The sequence below is a fragment of the Camelus ferus genome, chromosome 21, assembly GCF_009834535.1.
Source record: "Camelus ferus isolate YT-003-E chromosome 21, BCGSAC_Cfer_1.0, whole genome shotgun sequence".
NCBI classification, from domain to species: Eukaryota; Metazoa; Chordata; class Mammalia; order Artiodactyla; family Camelidae; genus Camelus; species Camelus ferus.
In genome coordinates this window covers 21046769-21065976 of record NC_045716.1, presented here as the reverse complement: position 1 = coordinate 21065976, position 19208 = coordinate 21046769, and the positions used below count along the sequence as shown (strand labels likewise).

Below are 19208 nucleotides of genomic sequence, written 5' to 3'. Positions count from 1 at the left end.
GGGGTTCAGGGGTCGGGCCTCCCTGCCCAGCCAAGACGGTTCACACCTCCAGACGACCGTCTGGCCGCTGGATGCAGGCACTCTCTCCTCTCCATGCAGAGGCCGGGCCTGGGGCTTGGGTCGGTCTCCTCCTGGAGGCTGCTCGACCCGTCCTGGCGGGCCCTCACCCGGGCCCCGGAGTCCAAAGTCCATCTTTCCCCGCTTTCCTGCGAGTCGAAGCTCCACTGAGAGCACGATGTGCGCCTGCCCCGCAAGACCAGGAAGATCTCGCCTGCGCCGCCGGCCTCCCGGAACTCTACCTCGGACACCGCTACCGAATCCCTTCCCTTGCAAAGCGCTCCGGAGGGCAGACGATATAAAAGTGACCGCCAGGCGGCGCCCGACGACTGGCGCCAATGTCATCGGGACAGGTCCGGATCCCAGGAACACGACTTGGGCAGCCCAGAGCCACATGAGCGAGTTCCCGAGCTCTAGGGTGGACTTATTTTGCAGTCGCCATTGCAAAACTGAAACCATACAAGTACCCACAGAACAAGAGATGAGTGTTTTAATTCTATCATTTTGAGCAGAGGTCTTTCTCAAGCATAAAAACAAAGCCCCAAAATCATAAAGGAAATAATTTATAACCTCAACCACATAAAAGTTTAAACAAAATCCGTTTCTGCTTAGAACACAACAAAGTTCAAAGACAAAAAAATGGGCGTGGGGAACATTGGTGCCAATGCACATGGAATGATAAGAATATTCATTTCAGCATTACTTACCTATAATAAAAAATTGGGGGTGACTAATAGCCATTCACTAAATAAACTTCCAGTGCATCTGTAAAATGCAACAGTATGAGAGAGTGCGTGTGTAATTGTGCCTGAAATGCGGTAAATGTTGATGGTGAACTCTTACATGAATTTTTTTTAAAAGGTGCAAAACTTAACTTTGATATACACATATATGAAAGTACATGTATTTGTCCTTAAAAAGATACGTGGACAGGCAAAGGAATTAGAATTGCTACTACAATTCCAACAACCAAAAGAAATGTTGCCCCTAATCTAATGCTTATTTATAGAGCTGATAGAGACTGTGTGATGTTAGACACGTTGTTCAATGAAACACAGCAGAGATTCAAACAAATTTGCCCAAGCCCAACTGATTTTTGGCAAAAGTGCAAAAGCAATTCACTAGAGGAAAGACGGTTTCTTTATGAAATGGGAGTAGGGCAAACTGACATCCACAGCAAAACATGAAAATAAGAAAACAAACAAACAACATTTAGCCTAAACACTTAAACCTTATATGTCATATAAACATGAATTTGAAATGGATCACACACTTCAATGTAAAATGTAGCATTAGAACATATTCCAGGGGGAAAAATTCTTAGAGAAAAATTGGTGATCTAGGGTCAGGCACAGAGATTTTAAAACTTGACACCAGAAGTGTGATCCATAAGAAGAAATGGAGACACTGGAAGTCATCAAAATAGAAAACCTAGTCTGTCAGAATGGCCATCGTTAAAAAGTCCACAAAAGATAAATGCTGGAGAGGGTGTGGAGAAAAGGGAACCCTCCTAACACTGCTGGTGGGAATGTAGTCTGGTGCAGCCATTATGGAAAACAGCATGGAGATTTCTCAAAAGACTAAGAATAGACTTACCATATGATCCAGCAACCCCACTCCTGGGCATATATCTGGAGAAAACTCCAGTTCAAAAAGATACATACACCCCAATGTTCACAGCAGCACTATTTACAATAGCCAAGACATGGAAGGAACCTAAATGTCCACTGACAGATGACTGGATAAAGAAGTCATGGTGCATATACATACAGTGGAATACTACTCAGTGATTAAAAAAAAAAAAAGAACAAAAGAACAAAACAATGCCATTTGCAGCAACATGAATGGACCTGGAGATTGTCATTCTAAGTGATGTAAGCCAGAAAGAGAAAGAAAAATACCTTATGATTTCACTCATATATGGAATCTTAAAAAAAAAAAAGAAAAGAAAGAAAAAGTAAAGAAAAAAGAGGACACTAATGAACTCATCTATAAAACAGAAACAGACTTGCAGATACAGTATGGTTATGGTTATCAGCAAAAGGGTGGGAAAGGATAAATTTGGGTGTTTGAGATTTGCAAATGTTAACCACTATGTATAAAAACATTTAAAATTCAGATTTCTACTGTATAGCACAGGGAACTATATTCAATATCTTATAATAACTTTTAACAAAAAGAATGTGAAAGAAATATATGTGTACATAAAACAAACAAAAAAAGACGGGACCCTGGTCACACTTTGACAGATAGCAAATGAATGTATTTTTTGTTTTAAGTTGAAATAAAATAGTTCACTCCTGATCATGTCAGATAAGAGAACTTCTACTGTACTGTGAATTACTTCACAATGACATTTTGAGGATTCATTAAAATATTTGTAGAGGACCTACTATGTTCCAGGCACAGAACTAGGTGCAGATGACACAGCTGTTAATCTTCCTTATCTAAGTGGAGCTTCTTATCTTGTTGGGCCTTCAAGATGTCTTGATTAGGGTGCAGGTTCACCAACTGTAACAAAAGCCAATTTAACAGTGCCTTTAAACAGAAATTAAAGAAAGGAGAATGGATTTTGAGGGACAAGTAGCAGTGTCTGCCACACAAGAGTATTGCTACTGGGTCAGGCCAACCCAGTATCAATCGTCACTGGCTTTCCCATTTAATAGCTATATTATCTTAAGAAAACTACTTGACTTCCTCCCTGCTACTCAATTTCTCATCTATAACATGAGGATAAAAATGCATCATAGGAGCGACAGGACTAAAATAGATAATACATGTAAAGCATCTGGAACTCAGCAGGTGCTTAATCCACAAGCCCTTCTTAAACTGGTTTTCAAGGCATTTCCCAAATAAAACTCCAAAAGTCTGAAAGGCAGTAAAGTGGACTAGGTCTTCGGCACTGCCTTCCCAAGGACAGCCCTCATAAATTCCGGGTGTGTGTGGTGGGATATGTCTTGTGTGGTGGGATATGTCTTGTGTTGTTATTTTACACTTACATCTCATCAGAATGAAGCCAGCAGTTGACAACCTTTTAATTACACAGTTCTGCATTTGGAGAGGCATTTCAGCATAGGATAAGGCTTAAGACTGCAGACTCTAGGTCAAGGTGCTCTGATCCTAGCTCCACCGACAGCTATCACTGTATCATTAGACATGTCATTCAACATCTTTGAGCCTCAGTTTTCTCATCTGTAAAGTGGGGATAATAACAGTTTTTTGTGAGAATAAAATGATATGATTCATGTCAGCATCTGGCACATATAAATAGTCCAAATGTGATCTAAATCAAAGGAACATGCTTCACATTGTGTTTTAGAAATGAATCTTCAGAAGCACCAAATTTATTTTCTCAAATAAGTCTGAGGAGAGTCTTAACTAATACACAAAAGTGAAGCTACTTATATGCCAGTTAAGTTATAAAATAAAGCTAATAAGGTCTTGGATAAGATTATCCAATTGTAATGTCAACTCTACATTTCAGTTTAGGTGAGTAAACTCAATTTCCAACCATAAACACGGTCTAACAAAAACAATTTTCCACCACAATCACAGTCTGATAAATTCAATTTCCCACAAGAAACATGTAAAACAAAGCTGAAGGCCAAGGGTACATCCCATAGGTGACAATAAACCTCTTATTAAAAAGGAGATTATCAGAGGAGTAGTAAAAAGCAGGAGGGGTTCTTGCCTTTCTTAGTGAACCAGCCAGGAATACAATTCATGACACAGAAAAAGAATAAAGTAGCATAAAAACAAGACCTTCATTCCACCTGAATGGTTATCTTTACCTTAGTGCCTTAACGGTAACTGGCTTGTTATTTCCCAAACTTCTCCCTTAACCATGTAGGAATGTGCTTGCATTCTTAACAACTCGTGGCTGGGGGGAGGGGATAGCTCAAGTGGTAGAGAGCATGCTTAGCATATATGAGGTCCTGGGTTTAATTCCCAGTACCTCCTCTAATAAATAAATCTAATTACCTCCCTCCATCAAAAACAAAACAAAACAACAACCTGATAGTAAAAACTCATGGCTAAAAAGTTGTCATCTTATCCATGCTTTTCTTGAAATATTATCTAGACCTGGAGTCTACGGTTTCAACTATATTTTTAACCACAGCGTTATCTTGATAAAGAGGTATAATCTTTATATATGATTAGGGAAGCACAGCGTGCTCTCCTTGTAAACAGACAGGGTAAGCTCCTGTAGTGGGGAGGGGGGTTACTCAATTATACAAAATGTTTAGCAGTTTAAGTAAGAACATTAACTTACTTTATACAGCCCTATGTACCCGGAGCTGTCGACAGCGTTCCATGGATTACCATCCCATGAAATATGTACTCGTATCCTCATTTTATAGACAGGAAACTGAAACCAGGAGTGTCCAAGTTCACTTAGCTAAGAAAGTGGTACGGCAGGAAACTGGGCTAACTGCTATACTATACAGCTTCACGAAAGAGCTACAAAAACATGTATTGTTATCAAAGGGCGGTTGGGAGCAAAGCATTTCGGGACATCTTAAAATGCGAGGGAATATGTAAACGTTCCCGCGAAGGGCGGGATCCACACTCTAAGGGAAGTCGCCGGGACCGAGAAGGGGCCGGGGCAGGAGGGCGCGGAAGCCGCGGAGCAGAGCGCGCCGCGAACCGGGAGCCGCTTCCTGCAGGGGGTGCGCGGGGCCTGGCCTCTCGGGGGCGGGGCGAGGTGCCGCGCATGCGCCGGGCAGGCAGGGGAGGGCCGGGGGCGCGCGCCCAGCGAGCTGGATGTCCGGACTGCGGGCGCTGCTGGGGCTCGGGCTGCTGGTTGCGGGCTCGCGTCTGCCGCGCGTCAGAGTCCAGGCCAGCGCCTGTCGCGCGGGACCCACCTGGTGGGGGCCGCAGCGGCTGATCTCGGGTGACCTCAGGGACCCAGAAGTCATGGCGAGTTCAGCGGTGAAGTACCTGAGGTAGGCGAGGTTCCGTGCGGGCACGCGGGGCGCGGGCCTTGGTGAAAGGCCCTCCCTTCCGGGGGCGGGGCCGAGCACCTGAGGGGCGGGGACTCAGGCTGTGAGTTTCCTCAGCCAGGAGGAGGCCCAGGCGGTGGACCAGGAGCTGTTTAATGAGTACCAGTTCAGCGTAGACCAACTTATGGAGCTGGCTGGACTGAGCTGTGCCACAGCCATTGCCAAGGTCAGTGGCGCAACTCTTGACCTTTAGGTCGAGTCGGTGTGCAAGCTCCCTGGGCACAATGAAGTGGGAGGACGGCTGGGCCAAGTCTGGGCTGTCACTTGCCCAAAGCCCCTCTGAATCCCCTTTGACTCTGCCTTCAGGCATATCCACCCACGTCCTTGTCCAGGAGCCCGCCTACTGTCCTGGTCATCTGTGGCCCCGGGAATAATGGAGGAGATGGCCTGGTCTGTGCTCGACACCTCAAACTCTTTGTGAGTATGTGGGGAAGGGCTGTGGGGGAGAGGATAAGGTTTCTAGGATCTCGGCTTCAGTTACCCCTCTCCTTTCTTCATAGGGCTACCAGCCAACCATCTATTACCCTAAAAGACCTAATAAGCCACTCTTCACTGCACTGGTGACCCAGTGCCAAAAAATGGACATCCCTTTCCTTGGTGAAATGCCTCCAGAGGTAGGTGGCTCCAGCTCAGTGCCCTCCTCCTCAGTAACTGCTGCCTGTGCTCTGCTCTTTACTCACTCTTCCAGCCTGAGCTCATCTGCTTACCTTCCTCTCTCGAGGATTAACTCAGAGGGCAGGGGTAGTGCCTGACACAGAAGGTGCCAATAATATGCTATTTGAATTGAAGTGGTGTAAGAACCTTCTCCATACGGTGTGCTCCATGAATTCCCAACACCACCTTCTCTAAAGCTTCATTTCCCCTCTCTCCCATGGTCACTCCTTTCACTCTGTAGCCAGTCCCTCTTCCTCTAGCCTGCAGTAAACACATTATCTGTCCCTATTAGGAGCTGAAGTGACTGCCTCATCCTAAACCCTGTCTTCAATTTATGGATTTAGGAGTGGGAAACTTGAGAACTTTAAAAAATTTCTTAGCACATTTTACAGATGAAGAGACTGAGATGCAGAGAAGGGCTTTGTCCAGAGTCACAAAACTAGATCATGGCAGAGCCAAGAGCAGAACCTTTCCCTCCTGACTCCCAGTCTCAGGCTGTCTTACACTGAGCCTCCTCAATGGTTGCAGGCACTCAGAATAGAAAATGTGACTGGACTCAGCTTTGCCTCAGTGACCAACTTGCACTTAACTCTAGGCAGCAGCATGCCATCTGAATGAGATAAACTTTGTGTCTATGTGAATGGTCTGTGGGTACAGAGGACAGCCGTCTCCTGTTAAGGGTTCTTTGTGCACCTGCTGGCTCTGACATCCTTTCCTTTTCCTGCTCTACCACAGCCCATGCTGATTGATGAACTATATGAGCTGGTGGTGGATGCCATCTTTGGCTTCAGCTTCAAAGGTGATGTTCGTGAGCCATTCCACAGCATCCTGAGTGTCCTGCATGGACTCACTGTGCCCATTGCCAGCATCGACATTCCCTCAGGTGCTGGGTCCAAGGAGGTTGGGGGGATTGGGGCCCTGTCCTGTCTGGAGGTAGGTACTGAGGAGTCCTGGTTCTTGGCCCAAGGTTCAGACTGAGTCTAAAGTAAGTTGAGTCTAGAGGCACAGAGCACAGCTTTATGGATCCCACAAGAGGGCTGGGGAGCAAAGAATTCAGGAGTGCCCTTTACATGTTAACTGCACGAGACCAGAGCCCAGGAGTACACGGAGCTCCAAGGATGCAAATTGCTCAGGTGGGGACCCAGGGGTCTTCCCACACCTTTAGGAGTAGGGTAGAGCAAGGTGTGGAAGCGGACTGGACATCTGGTCTCTTCTGCTCTTCCTGAATACTACCTTCTTTTCAGGATGGGATGTGGAGAAGGGAAACTCTGGAGGCATCCAGCCAGACTTGCTCATCTCCTTGACAGCACCCAAAAAGTCTGCAACCCAGTTTACCGGTCGCTACCACTACCTGGGGGGTCGTTTTGTGCCACCTGCTCTAGAAAAGAAGTATCAGCTGAATCTGCCACCCTACCCTGACACTGAGTGTGTCTACCGTCTGCAGTGAGGGAAGGTGGGTGAGCATTCTTCCCAATAAAGACTTAGTGCCTCTCTCCCAGAGAGCTCTTCTGGCAATAAAGGTTAAGAGATGACAGGAGTCAGAGAGCAACATTGGACATATATATGGTGCCACCTCTCTGGGGGAACGGACTGTGCAAGGGGGGGTTGCTGTGACATTTGGGGGCAATGACAGTTGACTTTCAGAAGCTGAAAAAGGCTCCCAAGTGAGGTGTGCTGTCTTTTACACACAATTCTTATTTGGGACATGGACACGGACAGGGAGCTGGGTGAGGTTCTCCTTCCACTTAGCAGCACAGCAAGACTACAGGAAATGAACAGAAGGAATTTCTTCAGAGGGCTCCAAGGAAACTAATTTGTATTCAAGACCTTCTCAGGCTGGGAATGGAGATGACAGTCAGGACCTATATATAGGCTAGGAGCCCAAACTGATGTTTATTCAGTCACTTGGTATAGTTAGGAACTGGCAACCTATTGGCTGAATTTGCATGGGTGTTTTTTAGCCTTCGCAGTATTTAAAAATCAGTACATTTCCCATAGGTCTTCATTTCCAACTTCTTTTAGGCAAGATGTCCCTTCAGAGGGCGTCTGCATTCCTGTTCCCACAGCTTTCAGCATCCTTGTCCTTTGGCTGCCTGGTTCCTGCAGGCGCTTGAGTTCACAATCTCTGGGTTAGAAGCTGGAAGGGGGACCAGGCCTGCTCCCTCACTCAGGCATAGTACTATCCCTCTGCTCTCAGCAGACTGCTATTCCAGAACAGTTTCCTCCTTCGGAGGGACTCCTTACTGAGGGGGTGCACAAGCCCTGCATCAACTCAGGTCTCTGAAGCGTCAACAACTCCTGAAGAGGAATCAACCAAGCCCCACCTTGGCCTAGCCTTCAGTCTCTCTTCTGTTTCTTCTTTGTTGCTCTCCCGTCAGTGCTGACTCCAGGTCTTTCCTCCTCTGGCTGCTTCTGCCTCCTCTTCTTACCTCTGCCACTCGAGCCAGTGCGTGCTCTGCTCTCCGCTACCCTAGTGCTTCCACCTTCCTCATCTCCTTCGTCCCTTACATCCAAGACATCCTCCTCCTCCTCTTGATGCCTCTGTCTTTTCTTCTTGCTTCTCCTGCTTTTCCCATCACTGCAGGATCTGCTTTCTGCTCCTCTGGTCCCACCATCTACAACAGCCTCCTCAGCTTCTTCATTCTCTATGTTCAAGTCTTCTTCCTCATGCTGCCGCCTCTTCCTGCTTCTGCTGCATGGGTCAGTGTATGCCCTACTCTCTACCTCCTCTGTCCTGACACCATCGGTAGCCTCCTTACATCCTTTATTATCTGAGACCCTCACCTTCTCTTCATGGTGCTGCCTCTTCTTCTTACTTTTCCTGAAGGACTGATCAGTGTGTTCCCCAGGCCCACTTGTTCCTGTGGTCTCTTCTCCCTCGTTCTCTACAGCTGTTCTCTCTCTCTCATCTGTGACCTCTTCCTCCTGATGCCGTTTTTTCTTCTTGCTTTTCCTGATGCTTTGGTCAGTGTGCTGTCGGTACTCTTCTGCACTCCCTTCAGTTGCTATAGCCTCTTCCTCCTCTTTCTGCTTCCTTTTCTTTTTCTTTTTTTTGGGGGGCTTGCTCTCAGATGGCAGCTGAGGCGTCCCAGGGTCTTGGCCTTTGAGATGAGCCAGGAAGGCCTGCTCCTGGGCCTCTAACCGAGCAAGCTTAGCCTTCATTGTGATCCCAAGACGGGCAGCCCTGAAATAAATGGGGCCCAAGTCAGAGGGAGGGTATCAGGGAAAACAGGCCTAATCTTTGAGACTGCAGTGGAATGTTGGTAAGGGAGGAGCTGCCTATCTTTGGGCAGCTTCAGAGATGGGCAGAGAGTAGGAATCATTTTCTCTGGGGTGAAGAAAGCCAAGAATTGGCACAGGCCATCCTCAAGGGTGGATTTGTGATGGGGAGAATAGAAGGGAGCCGGAGAAGCTAACCACTACTTACTTGTGTGCTGTTCGCCCCTCACAGGCTTGGAGTAGCATCTCATCAGTCAGACTGTTGGGGGGAGGGGGGAAGAATCAGGAATTACAAACAGATCTGGTGGAAAGACTGGACCTCTTCTTCCCTCCAAAACATTCCGTCAGCACTGAGTTCCTATTCAGGACCTGGCAGTTTTCTATGTGGTGGATACAAAGAACAGTACAACACAGTTCCACCCTGAAGAAGTCCACAGTCAAGCACTACATTTGGTCCGTCCTTTTGAGATTTGAAGGCATCTCCTCCCACATGCCCCTAGCACTAAAAAGAAGTCTCACATCTTTGGAGGCTTGGGCACCTGGCTGTCGTCATCACTGCAGCTTTCCAAGTCCTTGTCTGGCTTCTCCCCACTTGAAGTCAGTGTGGCCGTCTAAAAGGAGGGATCATGGGGTGAACAAGGGCCACTGCCATCCCTTTTCCTTCCTGGGAAAGCTCCCCCCTGCCCCCCAGGAATAGGCATAGGCACAAATTTGTCAGCCCCCAACATCACTCCTAGCAGACCCACAGAGAGGTGCACCCAACTGCACACTTCAACTTGGGCAGGAGGTGGGCTGCAGTTGGGGGTGGGTGGGGTGGGTCAGTCTGAGCCTCCCTGACTCACAGCCAGCTAGTGGGCAGAACAAGAAGGGAAGAAGAAGTGCTCTGGGTCTTCAGGTCTCCACAGTGGGACAAGTGCCCCCTATCCCATGGTCATCCCATGGTCCTGGAACTGACAATAAAGATGGTACTTTTCACGCCCCCCACCCCCATACCTATGCATAGTACTTTATTTGAACAGATTAAGAACCTACTATAAACTAAGAGATTGGGGATATAGAGTGGAATAAGAATGAGATAGGTCTAGCCCAGATGAAATCTACATGGTTGAGGGGGAAAGGAATATGGTGAAACACAGGCAATTATGATGAAAGGTGTTGTCTGTGCTAGAGGAGGGGCACCCTATCAGGCTTCAGGGTTGGAGGAATCGTTTCTACAAGTAGCTGAGCTCTGGAAGACAAAAAGTCAGCAGGTAAAGGGGCAAAGGGATCAGAATGTCCCAGGCAGAGGGAATAGCATGTGCAAAAACCTGAAGGTGAAAGAACGTGGTACCTTCAAAAGATTCAGATTCCATCTGGCTGAAGTGTAGAGGTCCTAAGAGAAGTGGCGAGAGAGAGGCAAGGGAAGAAGGCAGGGACAAGGCATGAAGGGCCATGTGAGCCAGTCTGACACATCTGGACTGTGTCGTCCTAGGTCAAGGAGAAGCCAGTGACTCGGTGTAATTTGTATTTGAGAGAGAAAGCTCTGGACGCTTTGTGGAGGATGAACTGATTGGGGTAGGGAGTGAGACTAGAGTTAGTCTAGTTATGAGGCTGTGAAAGAAATTAGGTAGGAGATGATGATGGTCTGAACTGAGATAGAAGATGGCCACAGAGACAAGGAGAAAGGGGAAGATTTGCTGGATAACACGTAGAGCCCCCTAGCATATAATAGATATCATTAAATGTTAGCTCCTTCTATTGGCATGCTGGAAAAGGGGAGTCTGAAGACCTGGGTTCTAGTCCTGTCTGCCACTCCTAGCCACTCTTCAGTGAGCCACTTTGCCCCCTTTTGGCCACATCTGCAAAACAAGGACAATGGGTCAGATAATCTCTCAGGTCTCCTCTGGCTTCTAAGTCCTTTGAATTAAACAACCCCTCCCTGCCCTGCTCTGGCAGCTCCTGACTGTGCCCTGCCTCCCAGTCCCTGTTGCTGCCCCCTCAACAGATGGTAGGGATCCATGCAACCTGAAGATTTCTTGCTGAGGGTCTGGGCAGTCTAGGTAAGCAACAGCAAGGTTGGTCACAGGATGCTGATATATTAGGACAGTCCTGAGGACAGGTAGGGCACACAAGGCAACTGTTCAGGCCCCAGGGGAGACCAGGGAAGGAAAAAAGGATGGGCCCTCCCACCGCCAGCCTCTAATACCTTCACAAACTTCTGATACAGCATGTTGGGCTTGGGATGATTACGATGAGTGGTCTCCTTAGAAAGGCGCCTGATTTGTACTCCATCCTGCGGGGAAGTATCCATGAGTGGGCGACATGCTGTGTCTCCCTCACCCCCATGTGTCCCAGGCCCTCATGTTTCACGTGACCATCTATTAGAGCTCATACCTGCCTAGTTTCCACTACTAAGCTGGCTGCAGTCTTGTTGAAGAGCTCATTCCACCAGTGGTTTGTGAACTCCTTGGCAGGGTCATGTCCCACCTGCCAGAGGAAGAAGTATGAACTCAGGGCCTGTCCTTCCCCGCTCTCCCCCTATCCTCAAGGCTGCCCCTGTCCATCCACACGGACCTCCCTCAGCCTGCCCAGTCTTACCCCGTAAGTGTCCTGCTTCAGCGTTACCCTGAGGGCCTGGGTGATGCCGTTCTCTTTCCGGCCCAGGCCTTTGCCTGCAGAAGACAGTGAATGATTCGGCTTATCCCAATGCCTGCCCCAAGCCCTCATGAGGCGCCCCCAGCACACGGCACTCCTTGCCATTCTGCACATCTGGCATCGGGCACACCCCATCTGTCTCAGAAGTTCTCCTAGTTTCACCCTTTCCAGCACCTCTCCATGCGGTCCTCCTGTCTGAACCTGAACTATCTTTTCCTTTATAATTCTTTCAGGACAGAGATCATGTCTCTCTGCCTCTTCCAGTCCTCCCAACACTTCCTACTCACTATCCATCATATTCCTTCCATTCTTCCCTTTTCTGGAAAGTCTGATTTTCCTCCTCCAATTGAACAGACTACTTAGGGGTAATCCAGGATGATGCCTCTCCCTAGGCAGAGGGCAGTGAGGGAGCTGGGGGATGTGGAAGGGGACCTGTGGGGATCACCTTGAGTCCATCCATGCTTTAGCAGCTGTTCCTCAGCAAACTTCATCCCACGACTCTTGACCTCTGGAGTGACACTCATGGTGAGAAAAGAGTCACTGTCCTCAGGCCTTCACCAGAGAAGAGATCACTGTCATCCCTTTAAGAGGAAAAGAGAAAGTGCCCAAATCATCCATCAAACCCACCCTGACTGCTCTTGTAAGAATTCTTTCCTTAAGTTGGAACAGAGACAGAGGAAGGAGGCCTGGTCCTTGGGGAGCTCCCTGACTGACCACAAAGAGATCAACATCAACACGTTGAGAGTCAAGGAAGACTGAGATTGATAATAACACCTGTTTATGGAGATGCCACATGTCATGTTATCACAGGCCAGGCTGTGCTAAAGCTTTCCATGGATCATTTCCTGTAATCTTCCCAGCTAAGGAAGATTTCCTGAACTTTACATTCAGGAAAGTATTATTATCCCTATTTTACAAATGAGGAAACTAAAGACTCAAGAGTTTAGGTAACTTGCTCAGGGTCACACAGCTGATGCATGTGGAACTCAAACCCAGGCGGCTTGTCTGCAGAGGTCCCACTCTTAAATTCTCACCACCTGATAACATCTCCCAATTTATTACCATGAAAAACAATGCAGTGAGGTGCTTATTAACCTGAGTTATAATAGTACTTAGCAGAGCCATACCCTATACCTGTGGCCAGCATTTTCACTGTCCTCTTGGTGTGGGGGCTACACACCTCTTCCTTTCAGTCTTGTTGGAGCACCCCTTTTTTGGACTGTCCAGTTTAGGAAGGGTGCTCTTCTTGAATATTTAATGCATAATGGGGGATTACACATATTGTTTTACCATCTCATTTAATCCTGACAGTCCTGCAAAATAGGCATTATCCTTATTTTACAAAAGAGGAAAATGAAGTCAGGTTTCTTGCTTGGGGTTACACAGCTAGTAAGAGATGAAGCTGGAATATGAGCCCAGATTGCCTGACTCCAAAGTGTCCCTCTTTCTATCATATTACCAACTACAGTCATCCCTCAATATCTGCAGGGTGTTGGTTCCAGGACCTGCCATGGAAACCAAAATCCATGGATGCTCAAGTCCCACAGTCAGCCTTCCACATCGCCGGATTCAACCAACCACAGGTGTAGTACTGTAGTATTTATTGAAAAAAAAAAAAAACAAAAACGCATGTAAGTGGACTTGTGCAGTTCAAACTTGTGTTGTTCAAGGGTCGACTGTACTTGCATTTCTTTACAGTCACTCAAGTGTTCCTCTTTTTGGACTCCACAATGGCATTATCCAACTTATATACCAACTTTGCCTCTGAACTGGTTAAGATGGCTTATTACACGAGACATTCAAAACTATCACTGCTGACTTGAGTCACAAAAAGTAACTTGTATTAAGATCATTTATCACAGGCATTGCAGACCATTTTCAAAGCTGATTAATGGCACTACTGGAGTAATCCTCTAGCCTTCCAAAGTAACAACTCTGAAGGGTAAAGCTTTTATTTGTGTTTAAGAAGGTCTAGTAAGTATGCTGGTTTAAAAAAAAAAAATCAGACACATCATTACATCACCCCTCCTAAACATTACATTTTAGGGTTAAGAGCAATGACCAGTCTGTTTAGATATAGAGTAGCAAATTCAGAGAAAAAACAAGTAGCAAATTTGGGATGACTCACATTTCTGTTCACATTTCTACTGTGAAGGATGATTACCTGAAAATCTAATTGAGACCTTGAGAGTCCCAACAAAAAAGCACCGAATGAAGAAATGGCTCCATCTTGCCTGATACTGCAAGATTAGTAAAATTCAAACACTGAGGCCTTTAAAGCCACCTCAAATCTGCCTCTTCTGAAGTTATCTCTCATCTATCAGCCCGCAGATTTCAATAATATTAACAACAACACTTATGCATTTACTCAGTGCCAGCCTGTTGCTACTTGCTTCACACACAATGTCTCATTTAATCCTCCCAACAACCCCATTAAAGATTTTTACCGTAACTTACAAATGAAGAAATGGCACTGAGAAGTTCAGTTACTTGTCCAAATCAAATAGCTGGCAGTGGATCCAGGACCTCAGGCATTCCAGAACTGATGTTCTTAACCACTATGCTCCTCAGTCTTTTATAGCTACTTGTGCTTTATGCTGTAAGACTTACGGTGGCCTGTCCCTTGTTTCAGTAATTCGTAACTATACGCCCTGGAAGTCACAAACGGGCTTTATTTCCCAACCCCAGTACAATTAATGCAGCTCCAAGACTCGAAAGTGCGTTATTCGGTGAACTGAATGATACACGTGGGTGGGGATTGCTTTAACGGACTTAGAATGAATAACTGTGGACAGAAGCAACTAGGTCCCAGGCTGCGAGTACACTTTCAGGAACTGTCTTCTCTCCAGTTGACCTGAGCTTTCTGGAAGCTTTCTGGAGAAGGGATCCAGGGCCATAATTCTTACAGCAGTCCCAAAGAGCCGGGTACCCTTTCCCTAGATCTCCTTCTTCCTGAGGTCTAAACTCCAGCCCTCCTGCCAGTTTCACTTGGGTAAAACTACTCTCCCGCTCTCACATTTGCTCCTGAGCCCAGGCTCCGACAGCCACCATTTGGAGAACTGCAGCCCCTTACCTTCATTGCAAGGTCCTCTCCGCAGAAACATGTGGCAGATGTGACTTGTGCGCCGCCATTTCCCCGGAAGTGCCTTCTCGGTCCTTCTAGGCTGTCGAAACCATAGAGACTCACTCCGGACTCGGAGCCTCAGTCCTCCCAGGAGGAACTGTTTTGGATAGGCTCGCTTGCCTGTTTGTTTGCCATAGAAACTCGGGTCCAGAGCGTGCCCATTTCAGAAGATTTGGGAAGTATTCTACTAACTACCTGCAGGCCCTGAGCGGCCGCGGGACTTCAGCCCTAACCCACACTCTCTGGATGCCGAGAACAGCTTTGGGTCCGACACTGACTAGTCTTGGGTACATTTACGAGGAAGGGAAACTTTAGGGGAAAGCATCGAGAGTGGCCTGAGAGATTCATGGAGGCAGAGATGGAGACAACATTTCTGAAGTGACGTGGGGATGAATACTCAGCCTGCAGGGACAGTTATTTATAAAACTCCAGAGGTTTCAGTAGGTTCATCAAACACCTTTTGACTCACTACTGTGTGCCAGGACCTTCCCCTTTGGTACAGGTGATAACAAAGGTTTGTAAGACATGAGCCCTGACTTCAGGGAGCAGGTGGTTTAGCCAGGGAAGGTTGGGACTGGAGAGAGGGTGGGGATTCCGGAACGCAAGGCAGGCTGAGGAGTTTGGACTTGCCTTGTTAAGTATGTGGATCTACTGTACAGGGGAGGGGAAGAAGATACTGCAAGGAAATCAGCAAGAGAGGTTGCATACGCTTCCATCCCCACAAAAGGTTCTTAGGCTTCACTGAGCCACCCGAGAACTAACCTGAAAAAGGTATCCCTCTGCTTCCCTTTATCAATATCTACCATAACTTAACGCCCCCAGGAATTTCAAAGAGAAAAACTGCCATTTCACAGTAAAGCTTTGTCACAACTGCTTGATAAGTCATACTCCCTCATCTCCATAAGATTTTGATGCAATAGCACCAAAAGGAATAAAACAGTTAGGAATTTAACAAAACATAACAAAAGAAGTGCAAGAGTTGTACACTGAAAATTACAAAATGTCATTGAAACTAAAGAAGACCCACATAAATGGAAAGGTACCTATGTTTATGGATGGGAAGCCTTAATATTGTTAAGATCACAATATTCTCCAAATTGGTCTACAGATTCAATGCAATCTCTGTCAAACTCCTAGCTGGCTTTTTTGCGTAAGTTGACAAGCTGATTTGGAAATTCAAATTGGAAATGCAAGGGGTTCTTTTTCTTGAAAAAGAACAAAGTTGAAGGACAAACACTTCCCAATTTCTAAACTTACTACAAAGCTATAGTAATCAAGACTGTGGTTCTGGATCAACAGAATAGAAATAAGAGTCCAGAAACAAACCCACACATTTACGAGCAATTAATTTTCAACAAAAATGCCAAGACGATTCAATAAGGAGAGTGTATTGTTTTCAATAAATGGTGTTAAGACAACTGGATAGCCACATGGCAAAAGAATAAAGTGGGACCCGTACCTCGTCTCATATGCAAAAAATTAACTCAACATGAATCCAAAACCTCTAAGAGTGAAACTTCTAAAACTCAAAAGAAATTATAGATGGAAATTTTCATAACCTTGGATGAAACAATAGTGAGACAGGCTGGGACTTGAAGCCTGGGACCCTGGGCTGTAATAATTATACTGGGACAGAACAACAGAATACAAAGAAACTATAAAGAACTAAAAATAACTGTGTGCCTGGAGTTATGAGCAATAAGCTACAAAAAGACCAAAAACCCAACTGCCACTTCTGTGGTGTCTGGGAGCAAAAGCAGGATACTGGGAGCAGAAGCAAGATACTGCGCATGATCCCTGCACACAGCACCACCAAGGGGGTGGGCCAACCACCTAAGCCACCCCTCCAGCTCAACCCCTGGACCTGCCCCTACCCTCACGCGATTTAAGGGACCAGCTCACCCTCCCCTCCTCAGGCAGTGAGCATAGGAACCCATTACTTGTTTCTGCTCCATCATGCTGCAGCAATAAAGCCTTTCCTGAATTTCTCATCTGGTCTCTTATCAATTTCTATTGATTAAGGAGACCAAGAACCCTGGTTGGTAACAAAAGTTTCTTAGCTATGAGTCCAAATGTGCAAGCAACCAAAGAAAAATACAGTTAAGTTGGACTTCATCAAAATTAAAACTTTTGTACTCCAAAGCACACTATCAAGAAAGTAAAAAGTCAATCTACAGAATGGAAGAAAATATTTGCAAATCATATGTCTGATAAGGTTCCAATATCCAAAAATAAAGAATACTTACAACTCAACAATAAAAAGACAACACAATTTAAAAATGGGTAAAAGATTTAGATAGATATTTCTCCAAAGAAGATATACAAGTGACTAATAAGCACGTGAAAAGGTGCTCAACATCATTAGTCATCAGGAAAATGCAGATGAAAACCAGAGTGTGGTATCATTTCACACCTCCTAGGATAACTATAATTTTTTAAATGAGCAATAACAAGTGTTGGTGAGGTTGTAGAGAAATTCGAACCCTCATACATTGCTGGTGGGAAGGTAAAATAATGCAGCTGTCTTGGAAAACAGTTTGAAAGTTCCTCAAAAAGTTAAAAATAGAATTATTGTTAAAAATAGTATTATAGCAATCCCACTCCTACATATATACCCTAAAGAACTGAAAACATGTCTATACAAAAACTTGTACACAAATATTCATAGAAGCATTATTTGTAGTAATAGCTAAAATGTGGAAACAATCCACATGTCCATCAATTGATGAATGAATAAACGAAACATGGCAGATCCACAATGAAATGTTATTCAGTCATCAAAAGGAATGAAGGATTGATACAAGCAGCAACTTGGATTTACATGCAATGTGCAGAGCAGGCAAATCCACTGACATAGGTCAACCCGGGAAGAAGGAAATGGAGAGTGACTACTGATGAGTACAGGGTTTCTTTTTGGGTTGATGACATGTTCTGGAATCAGTGGTGATGGATAAACTCATGAACATACTAAAGACCACTGAATTGTACACTTTGGAAGAGTGAATTTTATGATATGTGAATTATATCTCAAAAAAAAAAAATCCACAGTCACACTAAAAATAGAAGGGAAAAATAGTAACCTGTTATAGGCAGTCATTCCAAGGTGACAGGATTACAAAAAGGTGCTTCTCCTTCTTTATATCTTTTCTCTGAATTTCCGGTTTTCTACAATTAACATATTTTATTAAAAAAAACTAAAAAAAAAAAAAAAAAGGCAGGGGAGGGAATAGCTCAATGATAGAGCACATGCTTAGCATGCATAAGGTCCTGGGTTCAATCCTCTAAAAATAAATGAATAAATAAACCTAATTACCTCCACCCCCAAGAAATAAAACTAAAAAACAAAATTTTTTTTCATTAGGAAAAATAACTTTAAAACAGCAAATGGATACTAATCAAAGTTCCTCAGTGCTGAGGGACTTGGTGCGGAAATGAGGAGAAATATGACTGACAACAGGGAGGCCTTCAGGAGGAAGTGAGTGTGGCCCTGAGAGTACCAACTCTTGAATTCCTTCCTAAATTTCTGGAGCAGAATTAATTCTGAAAAATTAAGGTCTTTGGTTATGTTGCTATACTCATACATATTTCTATAGCACAATGTTATAAAAATCATACTATGCTCACAAATCCCTATGGCACATACACTTGTATAACACTTCCCCTCCACCTCTTCTCAGTTTTGTGTTTTTTTTTGTTTTTTTTTTTTTCTGCTACTGAAATCCGAGCCTGGGGGAAGAGAAAATAGCTTGTGGTTGCAACTACATTGTGGGATTTAAAAACGCTGATATCACAAATACTGCCAGTGTTTACCTAATGTTATTTACTTTTCTATTGAGAAAAAAAAAAAAGGGTGCACCTACAGCTCTTAGGGTTTTCCTTAGACTGATATTATTTCCTAATCCTCAGACCTAGGCAGTTTCTAATTTTCCTACTTCAGTAACCATTGAGTTCATAACAGCAAAATATTACAATCCCTTGTGTAAAGTCCTTTACTATTTAAAAATAGTGGTTTTTATTTAAAACAGTGGTTTACAGTTTAAAATGTCATTTTCACAAACAGCATCAAATTTAATTCTCATCCTAGTCCCATGATGCATGTAATCATCCCAATTTGTAAGTGAGTAACCTGAGGGCCAGCTGGCACAGAAAAAGGAAATGTAATGAAAAGACTGTGGTCTCAGCCACAGACAGCTGTTCACTGATGCAATCTAGTGTAGGGTCTGCTTCACATTTATTTCTCTTTGAAGCACCATTGCCATCTGCCCGTCGGTACCATGCTTCTGGGTCAAGACCTGTCTCTGAGCCCTGCATCACTGTCACTCTAGTTCTTGTCTCTGTCTTTCCCTGGCCTCAGTATCTCCTTCTGTGAAGGGGCTTGAACACCTCAGGGTGTGAATATGCTGGTTGTGGTGGTGGCGTGGGGAGAGTGGATCAGAGGAGGGCTTGTAACGGGCCCTCTTTCCTCTGTAGGGCTTGCTGCCACTTCTGAGTCGTGCCAGAGGAGTGAAGTTTTCAAG

The 19208-nt window shown here is 45.3% G+C and overlaps 2 protein-coding genes and 1 long non-coding RNA gene across 6 annotated transcripts; 1 reads left to right on the top strand and 2 right to left on the bottom strand.

Moving 5' to 3' along the window:
- Positions 1–2298: 2298 nt before the first annotated feature.
- LOC106730857 lies at positions 2299–5079 on the bottom strand. The gene is made up of 3 exons (XR_001367302.2): positions 4923–5079; positions 3057–3249; positions 2299–2568 (listed from the first exon to the last, which is right to left on the bottom strand). It is a non-coding gene; the product is annotated as an uncharacterized LOC106730857 (long non-coding RNA).
- NAXE (NAD(P)HX epimerase) lies at positions 4768–18836 on the top strand. 4 transcript variants are annotated; one of them, XR_004313974.1, is made up of 8 exons: positions 4770–5003; positions 5118–5226; positions 5367–5477; positions 5561–5674; positions 6450–6597; positions 6959–7167; positions 13056–13150; positions 18053–18836. XR_004313974.1 is itself a non-coding variant. In XM_014566908.2 (7 exons), the coding sequence occupies exons 1-6, from the start codon at positions 4822–4824 to the stop codon at positions 7159–7161; spliced, it is 867 nt and encodes a 288-aa protein (XP_014422394.2). In that variant the 5' UTR covers positions 4770–4821; the 3' UTR covers positions 7162–7167; positions 13056–13202. The 4 variants fall into 4 exon arrangements, 3 of the variants coding, with proteins under 3 accessions (XP_032319920.1, XP_014422394.2, XP_014422396.2); XM_014566908.2 differs by lacking the exon at positions 18053–18836 and having other exon boundaries at positions 13056–13202; XM_014566910.2 differs by lacking the exons at positions 13056–13150; positions 18053–18836 and adding an exon at positions 9166–9917.
- On the bottom strand, positions 8154–14733 carry GPATCH4 (G-patch domain containing 4). Its single transcript, XM_014566904.2, is given in 9 exon segments — positions 8154–8331; positions 8334–8898; positions 9142–9192; positions 9453–9544; positions 11119–11205; positions 11307–11399; positions 11511–11584; positions 12013–12148; positions 14641–14733. Coding segments are annotated over 8 exon segments (1083 nt in total). The 5' UTR covers positions 12092–12148; positions 14641–14733; the 3' UTR covers positions 8154–8289.
- Positions 18837–19208: the final 372 nt, after the last annotated feature.

Bases quoted from the DNA above. Each gene is read 5' to 3' on its own strand.
- NAXE (XM_014566908.2), top strand. From the start codon at position 4,822: ATGTCCGGACTGCGGGCGCTGCTGGGGCTCGGGCTGCTGGTTGCGGGC. The intron at 5,004-5,117 runs GTAGGCGAGGTT...GAGTTTCCTCAG, and splicing joins TCAGCGGTGAAGTACCTGAG to CCAGGAGGAGGCCCAGGCGG. The intron at 5,227-5,366 runs GTCAGTGGCGCA...CTCTGCCTTCAG, and splicing joins GTGCCACAGCCATTGCCAAG to GCATATCCACCCACGTCCTT.